General features: G+C 45.0%; 1 protein-coding gene across 5 annotated transcripts in view; it reads right to left on the bottom strand.

Moving 5' to 3' along the window:
• The window catches only part of ARHGEF4 (Rho guanine nucleotide exchange factor 4), a 231,277-nt gene that overhangs the window by 114,121 nt on the left and 94,125 nt on the right, over positions 1-23,031 (bottom strand). For all 5 annotated transcript variants that reach the window (XM_059479348.1, XM_059479347.1, XM_059479345.1 and 2 more), the window contains 3 exons: positions 15,771-20,669; positions 11,671-12,003; positions 6,335-6,464 (listed from right to left, as the gene is read on the bottom strand). In XM_059479348.1, coding sequence (XP_059335331.1) covers positions 6,335-6,464; positions 11,671-12,003; positions 15,771-19,844 — 4,537 coding nt within the window. In that variant the 5' untranslated portion in view covers positions 19,845-20,669. The remainder of the gene's footprint in view (positions 1-6,334; positions 6,465-11,670; positions 12,004-15,770; positions 20,670-23,031) is intronic.

Genomic DNA, 23,031 nt, shown 5'->3' with positions numbered 1-23,031 from the left:
CAGATTTTGTTGTTGTTGTTGTAAAATCTACATGGAGATTTTCTTCTGTGGCATTAGAGAAGAAGTTATCTAAGGTTGATGTAGCAGTAACTGATTCCAAGTAAAGATTAAGAATCTCACTGCACAGCCTGGTAAATATTGCCAAGCTAGCCTTGGACAACCTGATCCTAAATATCTGCTGGATTTTTTAGCCTCTGCTGGGTTCTCCTGTAATCTTGTAGCTTTGAACAGTGATTACCAGAATCATTCAGGATTTCCTAGGACCTTCTTCTTCTCTCTTTGCCCCACAGAAGGTTTTTATTGGTATGCTAAATCTTTCACCTCAGAGGCTAATACAGACAATCCCACTCAACTTGCTGAGACAAATTTCAGGAACTCAGCCACTTCCAGGCTCTGCTTTTAAGACTGGATGAAACCCTTTGAGTGAGCACATTATCAAAGACCTCACAGAGGGCAAATGTTTGTGGCTGTGGTTAAACAGAACCAAGACTGACATAGTGGGTCTAATCTTTCTGTGTTTAAGAAACAAAGTGAAAAGTATACAGTAGGCAATGTGATTATTTTTTAGCCACTTAAATTCAATTATACTCCTCTAGTTAATGGGGATGGAACACACATTTCATGCTACATCTACCATGATGCACTTCTGGGAACTTGCATACCACTTTCTTCAAGAGCTAAAATGACAAAAATGGAATAAATAACTCAGCTTGCTATTTTGCTGAACTACAGGACTGCTAAATATTTATAAGACATAATGAAGTCCTGTTATTGAGCTAATATTTTCCCTCTTGAACAGATTTCTCCAGTGGCTGTCAAACATCTCCACATTAACTGTTGCCAAGTGTGAGTTTAACAGCACATCTATAGCTGGGAAAAAAAGATGAAAGATGTCCACATGATGTTGAGTAAACAAACAGTCCCTTTGCCTCTGAGAAATACTTTCCACTACACCAGGGAGGCTGGAGGATAACTCAGTATCACTAAGTGGTCACTGTTTTCCAGACTGTCCACAAAAGATTCAGCCCTTGAGAACTTGGCTTGCCTATTCTTGTTGCAGGATTTCCAAGGCCACCACTATGTTCCTCATCAGCACACATCAGTCACAGGGAATTCGTGTCTCTCTGCTCGGCACAGCCAACCACAGCTCTGTGGTCTAACTCCAGGGCATCTCTTGTAGATATCTGATGGAAAATTCAAAGATCTGAGGCTGTTCCAATCTGACAAGACACGTGGAAAGTTGCCAAAAAGATTTGATCTGCATTTAGATAATGATTTAAAATAATACAGGTGTAAGTTTGTTCTAGCACAGCTACAAACCTATCTTGTAATGCACAGGTTGTAGGTTCCTCCCTCTGTGAGGATATGACAAACCCTGGAGGTTTATGGTCCTGTGTCCCTGTCCCAGTCCAAAAGTTTCAGAGTATCTGAGAGGCAGACTGAGGGAAACATCTGGGACAGAGTGACAAGCTGGCACAGGAATAGAGAAGTGTGCGCCTGAGAGGCATGGATAGAGTGAGAGCAGGGATGTCAAGAAACCCCAGTTCTCAGGCAATTACCTGTGTCTGTCACTGTGTCACCTTGTGATCGCCTTCTGCTGGAAAGTCCCTAAGGAAAAGCTCAGAAATGGCAGCATCTGCCCTGAATGTTCCCTCTGCTCTAGTCCCATGGGCTGGTAGCTCTCACACACAGAACTGCCCCTCTCTGGCTTCAGCCTTGTTGCAGTTACATTCTCACAGCTGCAGCCACTGTCCAAACAGCTTCCCAGCAACATCCCCAATTTTAGGCAGTCTTCAGTTTATAAATAAACAAACATCAGACTCAGGAGAGATGGGGAAGGAGAAAATAGGTCTCATAGCCTAAAAGACAAACATGCTGGTCCACTGCTTTAACCCAGAGCCTAGTTATCCTGCTACTGCTCACTCCAGTACACATTAGGCCCTTCTTCCCACCCCTCCCCTGGTGCAATACCTGTGTCAAAAGGTCTTCAGAGGCTGCTAAAAAGCAGAAAAGTTCTCCTATACCTACTTTAGGAAGTGGCTTGCTTCCTAACCTGGCAGTAAGGAACAGACTGAACGGTACAAATGATGACATAGGAGTACCAGACAACCAGAAAAGGAGGAGATTGAGGGGGGACCTCATGGCAGTCAGACTTTCTTACACAGGGAAGCAGAGGGACAGACAATGATCTCTCCTCTCTGGCAGTCGGTGACAGGACTCAAGGGAATGGCCTCAAGTTGTGTTGGGGAGGTTTAGTTTGGATATTAGGAAAAGGATTTTTCACTTTTTAGATGGTGGTTTGACACCAGGGCAGCGGTCGCAGCACCAAGCCAGCCAGAGTCCAAGAAGCATTTTCACAAAGCCCTCAGACACGTGTGCGGCTCCTGGGGACTGCCAGGAGTTGGACTTGATGATGCTTTTGGGTCCCTTCCAAACCAGAAAATTCTGTGAACTAAAGGGGAAAGACACTCAATATTCACCAACACTCCCTGCTGAAGAGTGTGTGCAGCCAAGAAAGCTGTTCCCAGCCATTCAGGTGTTCTGATGTTTGAGCAGGACGGTGAAGCTCGCGGCCCTGGGGTGCCCGTGTGTGCTGGAGGGGGCCCAGCCGCACCATCCCAACGGGGGCTCCGTGCTGGGCCTGGCCTGGGGACAGCCCGGCCTGGCCCGGCACAGCCCAGCCCGGCACACCTGGGGACAGTCCAGCCCCGCACAGCCCAGCCCAGCCCAGCTCACCTGGGGACAGCCCAGCCTGGCACACCTGGGGACAGTCCAGCCCCGCACAGCCCGGCCCAGCTCACCTGGGGACAGCCCAGCCCGGCACACCTGGGGACAGTCCAGCCCCGCACAGCCCGGCCCAGCTCACCTGGGGACAGCCCAGCCCGGCACAGCCCAGCCCGTCCCGGCCCGGGGACAGCCCAGCTCAGCCCGGCACTGCAAGGCACGGCCTGCCACATTTGGGGGCTGAGAACAGCAGCCTTATGAGGAACCCCTGAGGAGCTGGGGGTGCTCAGCCTGCAGAAAAGGCGACTCAGGGGTGCCCTCATCACTCTCTGCAGCTCCCTGAAGGGTGGTTACAGTCAAGGGTGGTTACAGTTACCTGGGGCTGGGCTCTTTCTCCAGCAGCACTGACACAACCAGAGCACACAGCCTCAAGCTGTGCCAAGGGAAATATAGGTTGGATATCAGGAAAAAGTTTTCCATGGAAAGAGTGATAAAGTTCTGAAATGTTCTGCCCAGGGAGGTGGTGCAGTCCCCATCCCTGGGTGTGTTTAACAAAGCCTGGATGTGGCACTGGGTGCCAGGGTTTAGTTGAGCTGTTGGGGCTGGGTTGGACTCGATGGTCTTGAAGGTCTCTCCCAACCTGGTCATTCTGTGATTCTGTGATTCCACAGCGGTTCAGAGCCACCTGCCGGTGCCGCCCGGCTCCGCAGGGCCTGCCCGGGCTGAGGCAGCGGCGGGCAGGGCCTGTCCCCGCTGCGGGCCCGGCTCTCACCCTGCCCGTTCCTGCCAGCGCGGCACACGGCAGCGAGAGCGGGGGCTCCGGCTGCGGAGACAGCCGGGACGGGCACGGGGCATCCAGCGTTTAAATGAAATTTCTCTGCTGTCATGCTGTTCCAGCAAAATGCACCCAGCCCAGCCAGGGTAGCCAGGCTGTCCCCAGCTCTTGTCCCTGTCCCCGGGTAGGTGCATGACAGAGTCTGAGAGCTGTGCATGGCATCTTTTGGGCTGCGACCATCCCAGCCATCATTTCACACTGCAGAACTAGAGAGGTCTCCATCCTCCATCCCTCCCAGTCTCTGCAGAATTCCCTGTACAAGGTGACGAGGTGCAGACTTTGGGAGTGGGAAATTTTTCAGTATTTTCAATAGGGAAGTATCGAGTAGCACTGGATATTGCATAGTACTTTTATATCCCGTGTTTTATGACTACAGCATAGACTGGGATCATTAATACAAGCAGCTACAGCTTTGGAGTTAGAAATCTTAAAATCAGATTAAATGAATTGACTATTTTATATTTATTTTACATGCCCTACAGCTCTGTCAAAAACAACAAGTATTACAACAAATCTGTACAAGAACAAAGAAGGCATTCTGCTGCACTACTGCTGCCTCATTCTGCTGCACTACTGCTGCCTCAAGGACATGGCCGATCTTAAGACTGATCCATCAGCCTCAGAGCATTACTTCACTAACTTGCAGTTTTCTTCTCATCCACATCCCACCACAGGCAGGACACGTGCCCACATTCATCTGCTCCAGAATGCTTCAAATGAAGCCTACATGCAGCAGCTAACAGAGATGGCTGTGGGAGAAGAACCTCTGCTTCCTCTCTCCATCAGTTTCCTTTCCCAGGAGCATGGTTTTGGTGGTAGAAAAATGATTCTGCTCAATTTCATTTGTTTTGCTACATTTACTCAGAAATTCTTAGGTTATGGTATGAAACTCACTTGTACCTATCTCAGGAATATTGCGTGAATCCCAGGTTGCAGGCCCCATTTCTAGACAGCATATAAACACCTACAGCACTGCCAGCTGGTCAGTCTGCATACATTTATTTCCCCTATTCACCCTCAGAAATTCATACATATTTTTTAACTCCCTCATGTCCCAGTTGGGAACTACCATGAAATTTGTCTCAGCTGTGACTCAGAATGTACTTCTATGACAGCAGTGCTGAGGGATTTCAGCTGATGTCAGAGATACACAGACAACTTGACAATGATGGCTTTCCATGTGGGATTTCCAAGGAGTAAAGCTACAGTTTTTTTAATTCAGCCAGGGAGCTGGTCCTAAGCACTGGGGCAGCACCAGATGCCTGTGACAGCAAGTGATCAAAGCCCTCAGAGCTGAGAGAGCAAAGGCAAGGCTCTAAACACCACAATAATAAATAGTTTTCTTATTTCCAGATCAAACCTCATGACTCTGTGCAAGAGCTGCACAAAGCATCAGAAAACAAACCAGTTTTGCTTGACAAAATACTATGACCATTCAGCTCTGATGTAATTAGTAGAATGTTATTGTCCCTTAATTAGGTAACTCCAGCAGGGTTTAATCGATGGTACAGAGACCTTCTGAGGCAGGAATGGCAGTTTGGCACCCAACTGTGGCTGGCTTTTCCTGGATAGGCTCCTAAACACCAAACAACTCCTCTGCATTCTGTTTTCCTTATTCCAGCCCAAAGTGCTGTGATAGAGATATCAGCAGTGTTTGGGCAGGCACTGTCAGATGGAGAATTTAAAAACCTGGCAAAGATACATCTCACAGTTTAATAATCTGTGCAAGTTACATTTTAATTCTGAGAAAGTGTCAGTCATCGGAAATGAAGCAAACATGATACTTCATGTGCATTCCTCATGAAAACACAGCATACTTGTTCTTTAGGGGGATTTAAAGTACAGGAAAGTTCTGTCTCTAGAGGCTCATTTAGTTGCTTTAGTGCCTAATTAGCAACCTGAGAGGAATCTCACCATACCCACTGTAGTGCTCTCCAGCAAACACAAGGCAGAGTCTATTTCATCAGCAGAAATCTAATTCAAGAGTGTGACAGAGGTGACATCATCATAGGTGGGACAGTTCTCACGAGACAACGCAATGTTTCTCCATCAGGCACACTGTTGTATTGCACTGAATAGTTATTTAGTTATTTGCACTGGGTGTTTGGTAATTTGCACTGTTCACATGATTTGTATCCTACCACCACAGGGTCTTCCCCCTTTTCCCCCATCAGTGTTGGGTCTCTCTGCTTGGGTTACCCCTACCCTCACCCTCCTCACTTGGACCACCCCATTGGCTGTTGCCCCCTTCCTCCATCCCCCTTCCCCTCAGCTCAAAATCCCCCTGGGAGAAGGCAACACCCTCTTTTCCATCTGGGGGTCACCTGTATGATCTGGTGTCTCCTATCAAGGAAATTAATTTTGGACTTAGTCCCCATGTGGAGAAGAGTGCTTCTCCTCTTTTGCCTTTGTCCATGTGAGATCGTCTGGGCTGGAGTCCATAGCTGCTGGACAGGACCCGAACAGCCCAGCAGGCACGGGTTCTTACAGAACACCATCATTGCAAGGAGTGATCTCTCCTTCACTAAAAAGCTGGCCATGCCTCTAAACAGCACCCTGCTCATCCACTCAGGGGGAAAACAAACCCAAATATGAAAAGCACATGAAAGATTCAACTCTAAAGCAGAGAAAGCATTTGAAAGATTCCACTCTAAAGCAGATTTCTGCTCAGACATGGATGTTCATCATCATGGCCAGGTTAGAAGGCTTATCACACTCAGTAAAGCAGAGCTTCACTCTCTCCCGCCCCCGCCCGGCCCAGCCCAGGGTACGCACCGGGAGCGGAGATGCGCCGCTTGCAGCCCACGCAGTCCAGGCCTGTCGGGGTGCTCTTGGAAAAGGAATGCAGCTTCAGGGGCAGGATGTCAAAGGCAACAGGAGATGTGATGGATGGACTTATTCCAGCCTGCAACAGGACAGGGCAACAAACATTGAGTTAAATGCCCAGCGTTCAGCCCAGAGCACTTCTTCCCATGTCTGATAGCTGCCCGTGTAAGTAAGCAGCATGTTAGTGGACACACATGGATGATTGTGGCTAGAAATGTTAGAAAACAGTGAGAAGGCAAGGAAAACTGCAAGGTGATAAGAACAGATTCATACTTCACATACAGCCACACACACCTTTATTCACTCCTCCCTGTAAAGTGTTTCTGTGGCGGAGGGTTTCACATTACTACAAGGAGTCATCCCCTCAGCTGCAGAACTGTTCCTGAAGATTGTGACTAATAGGTCCTCTTCTAGTATTTAACATGAAAATAAAGCTTTTCCCTTCAGAGATTTATCGGTACCAGCCGTACAGAGTGTGGATAACAACATTTTTCTCTTCAGCTAGAGGTACTAGTAAGAATTCTCACACTCTCTTCTACTTGTCTGATTGATTTTTTAAAACTTATAGAATTTAATAAAACTTTGAAAACTCTATACCACTGCCAGATCTCATTGAATTACTATCTTTTGCTGGTTTAAAGGGGAAAACATAGAAGTACATACACATAGCTCATGGCCTCTACACAGAATGTAGCAATTAAGGCATGCTGCAGGTATGCTTTTATCCCTTTTTCCTTTTCTCTCCCGTGGCTGCCGCATGCAGAAAACACCAGTGGCTGGGAGATCAGCTGGTCAGTAAGCACCGGTCCCATGAGCACAGACTGTTTTTAAATTCTATCACTATTGGCCCTTGCTTTTGCCACTGACACTGAGTTACAACATATCCATCCTTCTCTGAGCCAGGAACTTGAAATACTGAGGTCCAGTATTCTGTCTGGGATCTTTCCCTCTCCCCACCAGCCCACAGCATGTCTATCAGCACAAAGTCTCAACCAGCCTTGATGCTGAAACCTCTCCTGATGATGGCCATTAGCCAAACCCTCCTTCCCAAACTAACCAGCACACAGTGCTCACACAGCTGAGAGCGCTGCTGCTCCATGCCTGCTTTGGTTTTCTATTCCTGGGCTTAACTTTCCTAAAACAAAGAGAACACAAATCACCATCTCTTGAGGGATTGCATGAACCCTGTTCAAATTAAACTCAGCAGTGCCTGTTTCTCTAGAAAAGTCGCAGCAAAGATCCAGTGGGAGCACACACTCTTCTGGTGACAGTGAAAATCAAGCTTACTGGGCCACAGCTCTGAAAACATCAAGGGTAAAGTGAAGTTATTTACATGAAAGGTGGTTGAAAGCATTATTGTTCTGTTTAAGACTAGAAAGCAGAACCCTGGCCTAGGGCTGTTACAACTGCAGGTTTTATTATTATTAATTCCTGGGACGTCAGAGCAAATTTTGGTACAGGCATCATTTGATTCCTATGGCACAGCAGGCAGGCCTGTACAGCCCTAACTCATAAGAAGAAGCATTTTCAGCAGTGTTAGCTACATGGGGCAGGCATTGCACAACCTACAAGGGAGAGGATGAGAAATGAGGGAGCAGACCATAGTAAAGGTCCTCTCTCCTGTATTTTCTGCCAGAGGTTCCAGAGGTTATTTCTATGCTCTTGTGCACAGCAGTTCAGTCCCTGGCAGAGGCTCTGTTGTATATCCATGCCTTATCAGGTGCACATCAGGGGGAGACTTTTTTCATTAAATTTCCTCCTCAAAGTGTATTCATTTCTGTGTTAAAATCTATCTGAGTTATCCACGGTGCTCAGACCATGGTACTACACAACAAAACTTCCTTTTCTCTTATTTTGGATGGGGTAAAATCAGATTTGCAGAAGTCAAATTCAGAGCAATGATCTAAAGATCTATTTTTCACTGCTTCTCAATTCTCTTTCAAAATAAAAGAGCTTTTTCTGTACAATACCCCCTCTGGGTATAGACCCCTGATGGGCTTTTAGGAATCTCTCTAATTTGGCAGTGCACTAACTGTGCTCAAACAAATGCACGTAGAAGCCATGTCTGTGCTTCTATTGATGTGCACTCAAGAGGCATCAAGATTAAGAACCAGGGTTTAAATTTTTGTCAAAACAGGAAAGCACTGGATGGCAATAGACAGGCAGTTCAGAGCAAGAATACTTCCCAAAGCAGAGCCCATTGCCATTACAGCATTCCATATGGCAGTGGTCTGGGGCATTGCCTCTGCTCCAGTGAGGGAACTTCTCCTGCATTAAAAACAAGCAAGAGGAGCCCAGGCTACAGCCTGAACCCCACCATCATCTGAAGGGCACAGCCTATGGACAGCAAAAGAACACAGCTATGTTTGTCCTCTTCCCCTTGGGGTGGGCAGCATGGGGAGTGCTGTATTAAGACTTTAAAGATCAGAAGCTGCTCAGCTTGTTACTGGCTGCATCTCGTTATAAGGGACAGCTGGGTCAAGCTTTGAGTTTGACTGGGAATTTACACAAGCTGTACCCATTTAAGGAAGCAGAGCAGTTTACTGGGCCTAAGCAAAAAAATATCCATAATATATAGAATTGTTTAGAACTGGCATTTTAAGTGTTTTTGGGTTTGGGGGTGTTTTTTTTTTTTTTAGCTTCTAGGTGGTTTCTTGATTGTTTGTCCATTTTCCCTGTCCCAACTGACAGCCCTCAGAGTATCCTTATATTTCCATAAAGCTCCTCTCTGTACATTCATCTGAATGATAGAGTGGTATCAGAAATCAGCACTTGAATAAGCAAGAATTCCTCTCTGCTCTGCCCCATTGAGTTGTTTCCCCAATATTTCAGCATTACATCACCTTGTGGGCTGACCTGATCTTGACTTAACACAATGTGACTTGTCACAACAGAAGCCACACATCCCAAGGCAGCCATGTCAGAAAACATCAGACTTGTAGTTTCAGCTCTCCAAAGCCCCATACAGTCCCCTTGTTGCAATCACAGAACCACAACAGACGATGAACATCTTACAGAGCTTATTTTGGGATAATTTGTTCCTTCTTATTAAAAGGGATTCAGCATCCTTCTAAAACTGCCCTCAGACAGTGCAGCTTGTGACAGCACTCCCAAGACACTTGGGAGTATGAATAAACCAGCACTATTACAGGACTAGAGCATTGCAAAGACAGAATAAAATGCTATGAAAAATAAACTGTGTGATTAATATTATAAATAAAAAGCACAGGCCAAGAAATTCAGTTATATGGGAATAAAAAAGAGACTTTGAATCCCCACAGTCCTCTCATTAAAACAGAATTTGCTTTCTTGGCCTACCTACAAATATCAAAGTGTCAATAACCTACAAAACACAAATGGACAGAAACAGTAAACCCCAAACCTACCTAAACCCTTCTTCCCAGAGAAGAATGAACCAGAAATCTGACTGAGGCCCAAGAGCCCCTGGGCAGGTGATGTTCAGAGAGGCCTCGTGGGCATGGGGGCAGCTGCAAATCATTGAGCAGCTGATTGCAATTTAGAGGTGAGTTTGCACCAGAAAATAAGGGTGGAAATGCTTAAAGGAGAAGCTGTTTTCTGGCAGCCTCCAAATGTGCAGTCAATCAGCAGAGCAGACAGCATTCAAGCTGTGTGATCTGATGGCTCCAGGGGAAGCTATTGAGGGAGCTGGTCACTCCTCTGAGCAGCCTTAATGGGCTCAGTGCTGGCCCACATGCCCTGCAGCACTGGATTTCCATCACTACCCATGCTTGTCCAGGAATTGGGAGAAATATTTTTAGTACATTTCACTGATTTCTGTTAATCCCTGACCCTGTGTAAGCCAGGCATTCACTTTCACTAGGCTGCCTCATCCCTGCACAGCACTAAGCACTCAGAACTTCAGCCAAGATAGAGAGGTAACCCAAGTCATTTATTTTTAATTTTTTTTTTATCTTAACATACACAAACCTCAAGAGCAATACTCATTGTCTCTATCATGGAGCTGAGCCAGGGAAGCATCCTCATTGAACTGAGAGTGGGAAACACATCAGAGAATCATATCCAGCACTCATCCAGGCAGCAACTGGCCACACTGTGTTGAAGAGCCTTTAGTCTCTTTAGCCTTTAGAAAGAGATTTTTAGTCTCTTTCCTTGAGAAGGGGAGAACAGGGGGCAGGTTTTCAGAACTCCTGTTTCTGGGATTGCTGGCCCAGGTGTCTGTCAGTTTGATGGGAGCTCTCCCAGGTGGACAGGTTTTCTGTGGACAAGCAATGGTGGGCAAGCCAGTGTTTCCCCTCACAGTTCTCATTCACAGAACTATCTGTGCACATAAGCTCAAACACATTCTGAAGTGGTGATAGGACTACTGAGGCCTCATCTCCTCTCCAAAATTGTAATTTTAATGTAATAATAACAAGAGACAGGCAACCAGGACAACAGAGAGAAAGGGAAATAAACACAGATAGCAGACCAAAACAGAAACCCCTGAGGAAAGCTTTTATTCGAGTATCTGCTACGTGATTTCAAGCTTGATCAGAAACTTTCTCAATATCATCGTGAGAGGCTTCATAGAGCATCCCTTGATCTCATGTCTTTTTTCCCCAGAAGTTCTTTTGTATGTATTAAGGCTAATTTTGGCTCTTGGATAGAGATTTGTGACTCTCCCTGAAGGGAACAGACCTTAGCTCTGGATCCAAAAGTAACAGATGCCATCAGTGTGAGTCACAACAGCCACAAAGTTTTTCACAAGCAATCATAATGCTGAACTAAAAGTCTCCCTCAGTGGAGAGGAGAATATTAATAGCTAAAAATCAAATGGCAATGTTCTCTTGAGTGTTTCACAGCAGGAATTTGCTTCAGTAGGAATTGTGGAGTTGGCATCAGATACAAGGGAAGTCTAATTTAAAGTCTGTTATTAAAGTTATATAGCAACACCACAGGGCACAGAATGAGATTTCATCAGTTTAATTTATATTGATTTAAGGAAACTTTGATTTGCTCCTTGCCCTCCCCATCACTCAGCTCACCAAGCAACCTGATTCTCTTGCATTCTATTCCCACCATCTCACAGGGCATGATCTGTTCGATTTCAGAAGCTAAGGAACCCACCACCTTCAGATGTTATCACCTAAGAGCCAGTTTGGTGTTTCTGCAGTCTCCACAGAGTACCAGGCCCACAGAAATGCTGACAGGAGTGGTACCAGACAAAGTGTAAGGACAGGAACATGATGGCAGCAGAGAGAAACAGCCTGAGCAGAGAGGAAGGCAATGCCAGAGAATGAGGAGGTCGCTGTGTGGCTTCTTACTTTTGAGGGGTCCTGTGGGAGATGTTGCAACTGAACCCCTCCCTCTGGCTGTGTCTCCTTCTCTAGCTTCCTTTTTTGACTCCTCTCCATCCAAACATCATCGAAGCTGAAGCACTTATAGAGGGGTTTGGGTCTCTTCCTCCTCCTCTGTGGCATCTCCTTGGCTTTTTCCTCGGGAGCAGGGCAGGAGAGCGTGCGGGCTCTGCTCTCCAGGGTGGCCACGGGGCAGGCTGGCGCCCGGGGGGGCCTCCTTTTGCGATGGGGAACCCATTTCTTATTGGGCCTCTTCCCAGCTGCTGATTGGCATGGCTGCTTACACTCCTGGTTTACAAACTGCAGGTGAAAACACAGGGTTTGTTGGATGGAAATCTTGTTTGCTTCAAGTCAGTTTGAACAGAAGATGGCAAAGTTCTGTTGCTCAGCCACAGAACTACTCAGAAGAAAACACTTAGCAGCACTCCACCCTGAAGCAGCAGCTCTGCTGTCCTTTGAGGTGCAGTATACACTCCCTGTGCCCAGGACAGTGCCCTGTTCACCCTCATTTCAGATGGCATATCACACTGACATTCCACCAGGATTTAGGTCACTCTATAATATTGTTTACAAGCACAGACATGTCTCTGAAAACAGAAAAATTACCTCTTGTCTGTTTCTGGTTTTCCAACTGTACTTCAGTTATACAGTGTGAAAAGGCTTCATAGATGCCTGCAGGTCTGATATATAAAGCTCTGTGCTTCCTGATGTGCTCTTTACACTATCCATTTTATTTGCTTGATGCTGGGCCAAGAGCAAGGAATTGGACAGCTTTGCCCTTCACTCCCATTTGAGTGGTTACACAAAATTACAGTTTTTATACTCAAAAAACTTGAAATCAAGTGTGCCCTTAGGCAACCAGCTACTACTCCAGGTAGCATCAGTGTGAAAATCAATAATATTTAAGGTAGGAGATAACAACACTGGAGAATGAGTGAACTCAGGAGTCTCATGACAAAAAAAATCCTGAAAATAGTATCTGTCCAGTTTCTCACAGATCACTTGAAGAACCCAAATAAAACAACCCTCAAACCACTGCAGGCACTTCCTTTCTATTTTCAACTAACCAACAATTCCAGGTCAATTCTTCTCCCCTCATAAGATATGGCACAGTCTAGAAAGAATAGAATCTGTGAAAAAGGTGTTTTGTGCCTAATCCTACCTCACTGGACAGGAGCAAGGAGAAGAACATGTGAATTCCAAACATGGGACATTCTAGGACAGTTTGCTCTTGCCTGCTGAGTAACACAATTTATGCAAATAAAATCATGCCATGAACAGATTAATTAAACATGTAGGGAAGGGCCTGGCAGATGGGCAAACTGGTAATGGTCCTGTCTTGCTGTTTGCAGCATAAAATCTTTGTGCTGGGTGAAACCTGAGCAATGTTAACCAACAGCAGGAAATGAGAGAGGGGCTGGTGAGTGCTCCACCAGGCTCAGGAGAGTCACTTACCTGAGTGGGAGCCAGAGGTGTCCAGGGTGAGCTGATCCAGTGCAGTTTGGCACAGCACTAACACAGATAATGCTGACACAGACATAAAAACACCTGGCTGGGGCTGGGGAATAAATACAAATCCCCATCCTGGAGGGCACAGTGGGAGGTGAGCTCAAGAGCTTCACTATTATGGGTATGTTTTACACTAATGTCTTTACTCATGTGGAACAGAAAAGGACTTTTCTTCAAATTCACCAATAAACTGAATTTTATGGTCTCTTTAGGAAGCAGCATACATAAAGAAGGCCATCCTTAGCATATAGATGATAATTTTTTTGGAGGATTTAACACTACAAATATACTTTGCCCAATGTCTGTTGTAATTTCAGAGATTCCTGAAAATACAGCTTTGCTTTAAAAATCCAGGGTGCAATTCTACTTCATTTCACAATGTCATGAAAAGGGAAATAAATAAAGCCCTATCTATTTAAATAGATTAGATGTTGTGTTTTGAAATCTGGGACATTGCATTAATTTCTAGGCTCCAGCTGCATTTGTCCAGTTTCAGATATCATATTCTGCAGCCTCCAGAAGAATCAGGAAAATGAAACTGTTTTTATATGTCTTAGTTACCATTTAAATTTTTTATGGTTTTCTTTGAATAATTTAATCTAGCAATCAATTTAAGTAATTATTTATTTGCTCCTAATGCTTCCATTATAGCATGTAGGCTTGCCTTTTCAAGGCTTTACACATCCCTCATCTCTACACTCTTTTCTAGATGTTCTTTTGAGCTGTAATTTACAGGTCAATGATTTTATTCATCCTCAGAGAGGCTTCATCTGTTGACAGTGTGTATAGTCCAAGTCTCTTGCTTTTTCCTAGGCTGCAGTCTCTTGTTTGGAATGCAGTGTGCAGCATTAAGTTTGTAGGCTAACCTGGTGCCCATGAAACAAAAGATTTTCCAGTAAAGCTAAGCACAGAAGGGAATCAAGCTAATTCTCTTCCCCTGGAATTCTGATACCACAGCTCTCACCTCTCAGACTGCCACCCAAACACTTCTTTGGGTTCCAGACAGCTTTAGAGAAAAGCCCCAAGCCAATCAACAAAAACACTTTCATTTGGGAATAAAAGGAGAGTTTGAGAGAGCTGGGTTTATTCAAGCTGATTAGAGTGCACTAAAGGCAGTGTAAGGGCAGTCACCAAAATTTTTGTATTTACATGGATGATGGAACCCAGCTCTTCTCAGTAGTGCCAGATAGAGCCACAAGACAGGGGCCAGAAGCTGCAGCTTGGAAAGTTTTTGTTGGGCATTAGGAAAAAAAATCTCAAGGAATGTGTTTCCCAGAGAGGCAGTGCAACCTTCAGCCATTGAGATTTTCAAGACTTGGCTAGATAAAGGGATGGTTCTGCCTATCTTTTTTAGTTTCTATACAAAAAAAAATAGGGAGTTTCTGTAAAAAAGTATGGAGAAAAGGCAGGATAAGACCATCTTGGAGGGTATCTTAAAGGCTTAATGTAAGCTGAGATGTGGGAGGCAAAAGGCAACAGCAGCAAAAGCTGTGTGAGGCTCATTTGAGTTGAACACAAGCTGAACACATTTTCTTCTTGCTTTCAGGGTATGTCTCTGCTGTTATGAATTGATCAAGAAGCTCCAGATTAATGAACCCTCTGAAAATTGTCTGCTTGGGGTATGCAAAAGTTCATGCACTCTCTCAAGTACCACTTCTGACAATCTGCTCAAAAAAAATTATTCTCCCATTTAATGTCAAATCTCATCAGCAATAATAGTGAAAAAGTAGCATGGTCAAGGCATGTTCTGGGATCTCAGTTACAGCTCAGTCTCAGTCACTCTGGGGGTTGTGCTTAGCCACTGAAAGAGATTCCTAAGCTCCCAGCCACTTACAGCTTGGGAAATCCTCTCTGGGATTAAAAGCCTACTGGCAGAGGAAGTCTCTGCTTTTAGAAGTCTCAGCCAATCGCAAAATTCCTAATGAAGATCCAATCTGTTCCCTGAGATTCAGCCTGTGCAAAGGACTTAATGTGTTACCTGGATTAGAACAAAATACAACATGAGAAGGAGACCCTGAGCCTGCAGTTTGGGGTTTTTTTCTGTTTGTTGTAGAAAAGGCAAAAGAGGACTTCTAGTAGCAACCAAAAAGTACGTATGGTGACTGCAAAAGACACATGGTACTTCTAAAGACAGCTACTCATTGTGATTTTACTTCTTAAAAAGTGACTACTAGCCATAGGACTTGATATCTTTGTTACCTTTCACAATGAGAAACTTACTTACTATACACCAGTTACAAGGCTGAATTCTACCCTAAAAGGGGTAAAACCCAGCTTAAAACTGGAGATGAACACAGGGTGATGTCTGTAAATGTTTGATGGTGTTGTGATTGCTCCATTCCTTTGGGTTTTTGTAGCAAATCCTCCCTTTGAGAGCACATCAATTCATACAGTCTTGAACAGAAACAGGAAGAATGAGCAGTACTACCTGTCTTAAACCAAGAGGAATATTTTTGCACTCATCTAACCAATGAGCCATTGAAGATTTTCACTGGAATTCCTGAACCATAGTAGAGCAAACCCAACCACTCCCTGGTCATTCCCTGACAAGAACTCACCTCGTCTCGGAGCATGTCACTAATGGAAGAAGCTGTGTTTAAGCTGATCTGGGATTGACTGCTTATGCCACTGTCATCCCTCTGGAAGTCGTCCAACGAGTGTAAGAGACTTCCCCTGGGTTTCAGTGTCTTTGGCCTCTCAGGAGCCTCCAGACTGCTTTCCACTCCAGAGCTGTTCCCAAGAGAGAGCGTAGAAGCGGCGCAAACGCGCCCAGAGTAGCCGAAGGTCCTGTGCTGAGAAGTGGATCGTGAGCTCTGAGGTTTGGGACTCATGGGCCTACAGGGCATATCTTTACCATCAGAATTGGAGAGCTGGGGACATGATGGACTTGACTGACTAAATTCCAGCTGGAAGTCAGGGGGGCTAAATGGAGTTTTAATCCAGTATTCCTCAAGAGAAGTATTTAAACTGTTGCTCAGAACCTCCTGCTGTTCATCACAATCTGAATTCTGTGAGTATCTGATACCCAAGTCATGGGACTGTATTCGTCTTCTCCACATACGTGCAGGTAAAGAGACATCAAGAGGCTCCACAGAGCTGTCAAAACAGTTAGAGTCTGTTGAGGAGCCATTACCTGTTTCTGTTTTTAAAAAAGGGTGTCTATTGGAACTATACTGTCGCTCTAGTTGTGTAAACGTGTGGCCACTGGTTGCACTGAGACCTTCCTGTGTGGATGATAAACTTATTAGGACAGGCCTTTTTAGTCCATCTGCCTCCTTGCTCTTTAGAAAAGCTTTCCAGGTGCTCTGGCGAATTTTGACTTTCTCCTTTTCATTTTTCACTGACGCTTTTGAGCTTTGTTCAGTGTTCTCCTTTTCTGGACATTTGGACTCAAATAAGCTTGAGAGGGATTTGTGTGCCAAGGCCAACCTTGTCTTGAACTTCTTACCCTCAGGGGTTTTGTTTCTTTTGTGTTCATTTTCAGGGAATGATTTTCTAATCCCTGAATGCTCCACAGGTTCACTGTCATTGTTTTCAGATGAACCAGAAACGTGTCGATCTGCATCTTCCATCAGTATCCGACCAGAGCCAGAGGCCTTCCTCAGGCTCAGTCTGAAAAATCCTGCAGGTCTCTCATAAAATAAATCATCGTCATCAGAGTACTCAGAGGTGTAGCTTTCCTTCCTGTGGAAGACTAAACCAGATGAACAACTTTTGAAAGACAGTAAACTTGCAGTGTCGTCATCATCTTTCCCAACATCCAGTTCTTCCATCTTTACCTTGCTGCCAAAGATACTGCTGCTTCCCTGACTTTCCCATGAGGCAGGCTTAGTTTTCCTGAAAGATGTCATTTTTGGGAATACTAAAAACCTGGAAGATTTGCCACTATACTCATTCTTTGTTGGCTTTTGTACAGCTTTATGGAGACTGCTGTTACTCCCCAGGATGTGGGATGAGATCTCATCCAGCTCCTCGCTGTTAGTGCTGCAGGTACTCACATTGTCCAGGCCCAGCATGAAAGTGCTGTGGGTCTCCCTGTTCAGAGACTCATCAAAGACATCAGACACATCCAGACTGAGTGCACTGTCTTTGCTGGGGCTAGAGGTGTCTTCTGCAGGAGAGGCCTCCTTTCCTTCCCTAGAAGAGGGTTCTTCACAAATACCGGTTACTTCCTTTGAGCCCTTACAGCTTTCCTTTCCTTGCCTGCCTACTGCTTGTTCAGAGACCATGCTGGGCCAATGAAGGCTGACACCAGCACCATCTGCCTGCCACAAACTGCTTACACTGCTGCTCATTTCCAGTGTCTCTGCCCTGGTAACATTCAAACCTTCCTCTGTGCTTCCATGTGCTTTGAATTCCTCTTCCTTAGACACCTGGTCATCGCTTCTTCCAAGGTTTCCAAAGCCTGACCTTGCTAACTTTTCTCTCCTGAATTCAAAACCCCTCTTTGTTCTGCTGGGCTCTTCCTCAAAGGTCATCACATCATCTCTACCCTGTGATTTTACAGTGCTGGGCCCTTCAAGGCTGACACCAGCACCACCTTCCTGGCACACACTGCTTACACTGCTGCTGGTTTCCAGCGGCACTGCTGCAGTCACCAGTGGCCTTCCTCTGCAGTGCTCATCCTCAGAGAGCTCCACACTGCTTCCACTGGGGGATTTGACAAGTGTTTTTTCACATGGATCTGTCTGAATTTCTGCAGGAAGTGTATCACTGCCTAGTGCTACAGCAACATTCCTGAATTCCAATTCTGCACTTGCTACTGCAGAATTACTACAGGTGAGCCCTAAGGATGAAATTACTTCTGTTTTCTCTCTTTTCTCTTCTGAAATTTCTGGTTTTACTTCAGTTGTATCCCTACCAGAAAGTACCTCTGCACTGCCAGGAGTGGGGTGGGTGGCCAGAATTAGTTCTTCACAGTTACAGCATTCACTCAGAACTCTCGCTGGCTCACCATGAGCTTTCCTGACAGTATGAGGAGACATCAAATCCTTGCTCACTACATTTCCCAATGTTTCAGCTCCCACTTCAGTAGGAAGCTTATCATTCAGTGTTTGGGACTGTAACCCTTTCTCTTCCACAGAGACTGTAATTAGGGCAGGCTTTAATTCTGGAGTAGTCATTACATCCCTTTCCTGCCTTATATAGTCTGATTTGAGAGTCCTTTCAACAGCCAAGACACTCTCTTCATCCTTTCCCTCATGAGTAGGATGTTCATGTGTTCCTAGCTCCGAGTGGCTCCTCAAGGCACCAGTTTTGCAACTTGCATTTTGCTGCACTGACTCTCCATGCTCTGCCCCTCTGTTGCTGCCATCTGCTTGTGTTGCAGCTTCCAGGACTTTCCAATCAAAGCCAAGATCAGAAGAATCAGAATCATCTGCCCATCTTTCTCCTGCCACAATCTCAGTATCTGACAGCTCAGATTCAAGGCCATCCTCCTTCAAATGCGTGTGCTGTGTTCCACTACTGGAAACACAGTTTACAGAGCAATCCCAGTCTGTGCTTTCCACACCAGCAGGGGCACCTGCAGGAGAAGCTGCAGGGCTCTCAGTGTCACCAGTGTCTGATTCAACATCAATATCACTTGGGAATCTGCTCTCTTCCAGATCTCTTTCAGCTGTGCACTCATTGTTTTGTGTAAGTTCAATATCAATATCACATGGGAATCTGCTCACTTCTAGATCTCTTTCAGCTGTGCTCTCATTGTTTTGTGTCAGTTCAGTATCAATATCACGTGGGAATCTGCTCACTTCTAGATCTTGTTCAGCTGTGCACTCATTGTTTTGTGTAAGTTCAATATCACATGGGAATCTGCTCAGTTGTGGATGTCTTTCAGCTGTGCACTCATTGTTTTGTTTAAGTTGAATATCAATATCACATGGGAATCTGCTCACTTCCAGATCTTGTTCAGCTGTGCACTCATGGGTTTGTGTCAGTTCAGTATCAATATCACATGGGAATCTGCTCACTTGTGGATCTCTTTCAGCTGTGCACTCATTGTTTTGTGTAAGTTCCTCGGGATCTATGATCCCTGGATCACAATCCAGGGAAGAGGATGTCTCCTCTTGGTTTGGATCCTCACAAGCATCACTCCATGTTAAGCTGTCAGCACAAGTACCAGCTGGCTCTGGGCTAAGGCCACACGTCTCTGATTTAGAGTGCAAACAAGAATCAATGCACTGGGGAGAGGCTGCTGGTTGGGAAACCTGACACACCTTTGAGTCTGTATCAGTATCAAGAAAAGACCTTTTCATGCCAAATTTGCCCTCTATTTCTATAGCCTTTTCAGGGCTCACAGTTACCCTTCCTAAGTTTTTCCAAGTGTATTCAAAATCCAGCTCTTGAAGATGTATTCTGGAACATGACCATCTAAATTTGTCTGTTGGGTGAATACAGCTCACCACACATTCTGTCTCCCTTTGAGCACTGATGTTTTCAGGTACACTGTGCCATGTTTTACTTTCTGTAATCTCTGACCTTTTTTGTGGTAGCCAGGATTTTGAGTTGAAGCAACTCTGGTAGGAGAGTGAATCTGATGTCAACATGGTTTCTGTACTTCCATATTTTATCCTTTTACCTGTGGTGTCCTCACTGTCAGCTGAATTCCTCCTGCTGCATTTTATACTGGACATAGACTCTAATTCACACTGACAGTCAGGTGTCTCAGTGTCTTTTTTAATGTTAGGCTCATTTGTTTCAAAATGCAGATTAGGCAAACTGCAGCTTGGTGCTGCATCTGACTGGAAGGAAAACTGCTGCACTGCAGGAAAAATCAAACAACTTTCTGAGTTTGCTTTGAAACAAGCAATGCTAAATACTGCAGGGTGTTTCTTCAGTCTTGCAATGTCATTTTTTGTAAGTTCTGGGTTGGTAGACTGCACTTCCCTGCTTTCTAACTCTGCCTTACTCTGCAGTGCTGTTACAGACTCTCTCTTTGCCTGTGATAAAATGTTCTCTTCATAGACTTGGCTGTCTGTGGTGGAAACATCACTGGATAATGTTAGCTCTTCATCACCCAATTCTTCACCTTCTAACTCTGCACACTGGATGCAAAATTCAGTTTTGCTTGGTGCTTCTTTTATTTTGGAGGACAATTCTAGCTGTCCAGGCTGGGTGAACTCTGGTTGCCTGGAGCTGTTCTGTTCCTGGGAGGTTTCTGCCTTTCCTTTGGGAAGATTACAGCACAGGGGGGGTTTTTCAGTAAGCAGGCAGTTTGAATCCGAGCAAGCATTCCCTGTTATGTCACTGGAAAGGGATTCTGTGTCTGATGCACTCTCATAAGGCTCAGTTTTTACATCTGACAAAGATCCACTCTGATGTGATACAGTTTCAAAATAATCTTCATCTGTTTCTTGGCTGGATCCACGGACCTCCAGCTCCGTTGTGCTCGGGGCAGAAGAACTGAGATCGTCCTCAAACTCTCCTTCACTGATGTAGTTTTCAACTGGCTGTGGGGTCTGTGAATAAAGAAAATAGAATGATTTAGCAATGATATCCCACAGCAGCAGGGTGACATGAACTATTATTAGAAAAGGGACTTCAGAACACAATTAATTCAATACATACTGATGTCTTTGCAAGTTATACTCTGTCTTACTTCTTAGTGGTCTTCAGGTCTTTCTATTTCTTGCCCTTTTTTTTCCCTTAGTGCTTCTTAATTAACCCTTTTTTCATTTTCACATGTAATTATGAAGAGGCCAAAATTTTACTTTTGGCCATATCTTTCATAGCCCATTACCAAAACACTTTTGACATTCAAATATATCAAATGGAAATCATCCCTTGCCAATAGATGTAGAAACTCCAATGAACACATTTTCAAACCTGGGGAGGAGGTTTATGTGAAAAATCTGGGAAGTAAATATTAGTGTCTGCATTACAGAAATGAGGCATAAATATATACAGAATAACTGCACTTGAGTAATCAGGTATTACCCATACCAAAACTTGAACCAAAGATGAAAAAGGTCTCAAATCTCATTTTCCAGAAGGCTTATACCAGGATCAGTTATCAGAGTACACCCAAATCATTTCTGAGCAGAAGGATTAGAACCACACTGTCAATATTGGGAAATATTTTTGTCACAGACAGCTGACCCTGGGAGAGCATCAGTCTTCTTCAACAGAAGTCTGGACATTTCTCAACTTTGAAGCAGAAAATGAAGTCACAGCAAAGTGTCTTCAAAGTTTCCTGAGGTAAAAATAGTACTTGCTGTCTGTCAGCTTCAGGCTGAGCTATTATCAGTTCTACAAATGCACCCAGCTGAGATCCTTGGCTGATTTCAGCTTCAGTCCCTTCACATCTAGAATGAGATGCCCCATAAATATAAATGGCAGCCTTTAACCCTATTGCTGGATGCCTCTTTACCCAGGTTTTGGGGACAGTCCTCACAACAATGATTGGCATATTTTAAAATCTGAAAGCTGAGATAATGAACAATGAAAGACTTTTCTAAAAGTAAAAAAATAACACAACACAAAGCAAAGCAAACCAAACAATAACCCAAAAAACACCACAAGTGAATGGCATCCACCAAGCCAGAACACAAGATCCTTTAGCCTGAGTTGCACATCACATTCACCAGGGTCACAGAGAAATGGGAGTCCTCATATGGGAAGACAAATTGCAAATCACATTGAAGAACGTGTCACAGAGTTTCTGATTTTAGACTCCAAAACATAGCATGTAAATTGGAAAAAGAAAGACATAAAAGTTATTTCCAAATGAGAATTTCTCAATAAGAAGAATTTTCTCTTGGCAGAAGAAGGAAATAGAAATTGAATGGAGGAGGCAAGGGGGAGAATTCAGTACTTCAAAACAAGTCCAGAAATCACTTCTGAACCTGATCAAATTGCACTGCAGTGGCCACACAAGTCCCATAACCAGCAGAGCAATGTCCTTTGCTGTGTGCAGGCAGTGGCACATGGAATTGAGGTCCTGCAGCAATGGCAAACACCAGTGTCCCCAGTCAGGAGTGAGCAGCAGCAGCAGCTCAGAGCAGCATTTCCCAGTGGGAGCAGTTGGCTCTCACAGCAGTGAGTGCAGCAGCAGCTGCTCAGCACCACCAGCTCTGCCTCCTCAACACTGCTCTGAACACAAACTTACAGATGGCAAGAAACTAAGATAAAAACTATTCAGGCAAGTAGAAGCAAAGTAGTGAACATGCCCAACTTTACTCAAGGATAATTATGAATTAAATTGCAAAAATTTAGGGCAGAAATCTCTTCTGTTCCATCTATAATTCTAGACATAGTTATGTCAGGATGTCCATGCTGTGACTCCTCCCAAATTCATTCTTTTTAATGGGCATAACACAAAATTATGCATTTAAAGCAGAAACAGAGGCCCCACAATTGCTTCCACAAGTTGTGGGAAATAAAGAAAAACTTCTAAGTAAGAAGGGCACCAAGTGATGCTAGCCAGCAGCCTTGCAGTGAGCCCAGAGCTGAACACAAGCCCCAGAGCTGCTGAGGATGAGAACCAGTGCCAGGATGGGCCTGGCAGGCCCAAGGCTGCCAGATGGAGCCTGGCATGGAGCTGCCCTGAGGAGTGAGAGGATGTGGAAGTTTCAGCTTCCACCAAGTCTAGCCAAGCCCTCTGCCTAAGGGAGAGGCCTAGAGCTCACCTTTGGTAAATCTGACATTCATGAGCCCACTGAACTTCCCCTAATGCCCAGGGAGAAATCCCTACAGGGCCAGCAACCTGCATTTTGTGCCCTCTGCAGGTCTGCCTGTGTGTGTGGGAGCCCAGACTGTGCTCTGACCAGGTGCTCTGTCACATGTGGTTTAACTTTCTCCCAACCTGAACTGTGTGTATTT

This window comes from Ammospiza nelsoni, chromosome 10, assembly GCF_027579445.1.
Source record: "Ammospiza nelsoni isolate bAmmNel1 chromosome 10, bAmmNel1.pri, whole genome shotgun sequence".
NCBI lineage: Eukaryota > Metazoa > Chordata > Aves > Passeriformes > Passerellidae > Ammospiza > Ammospiza nelsoni.
Note: the sequence above shows the minus strand (reverse complement) of the source record. Positions and strands in the feature narration are given on the sequence as shown.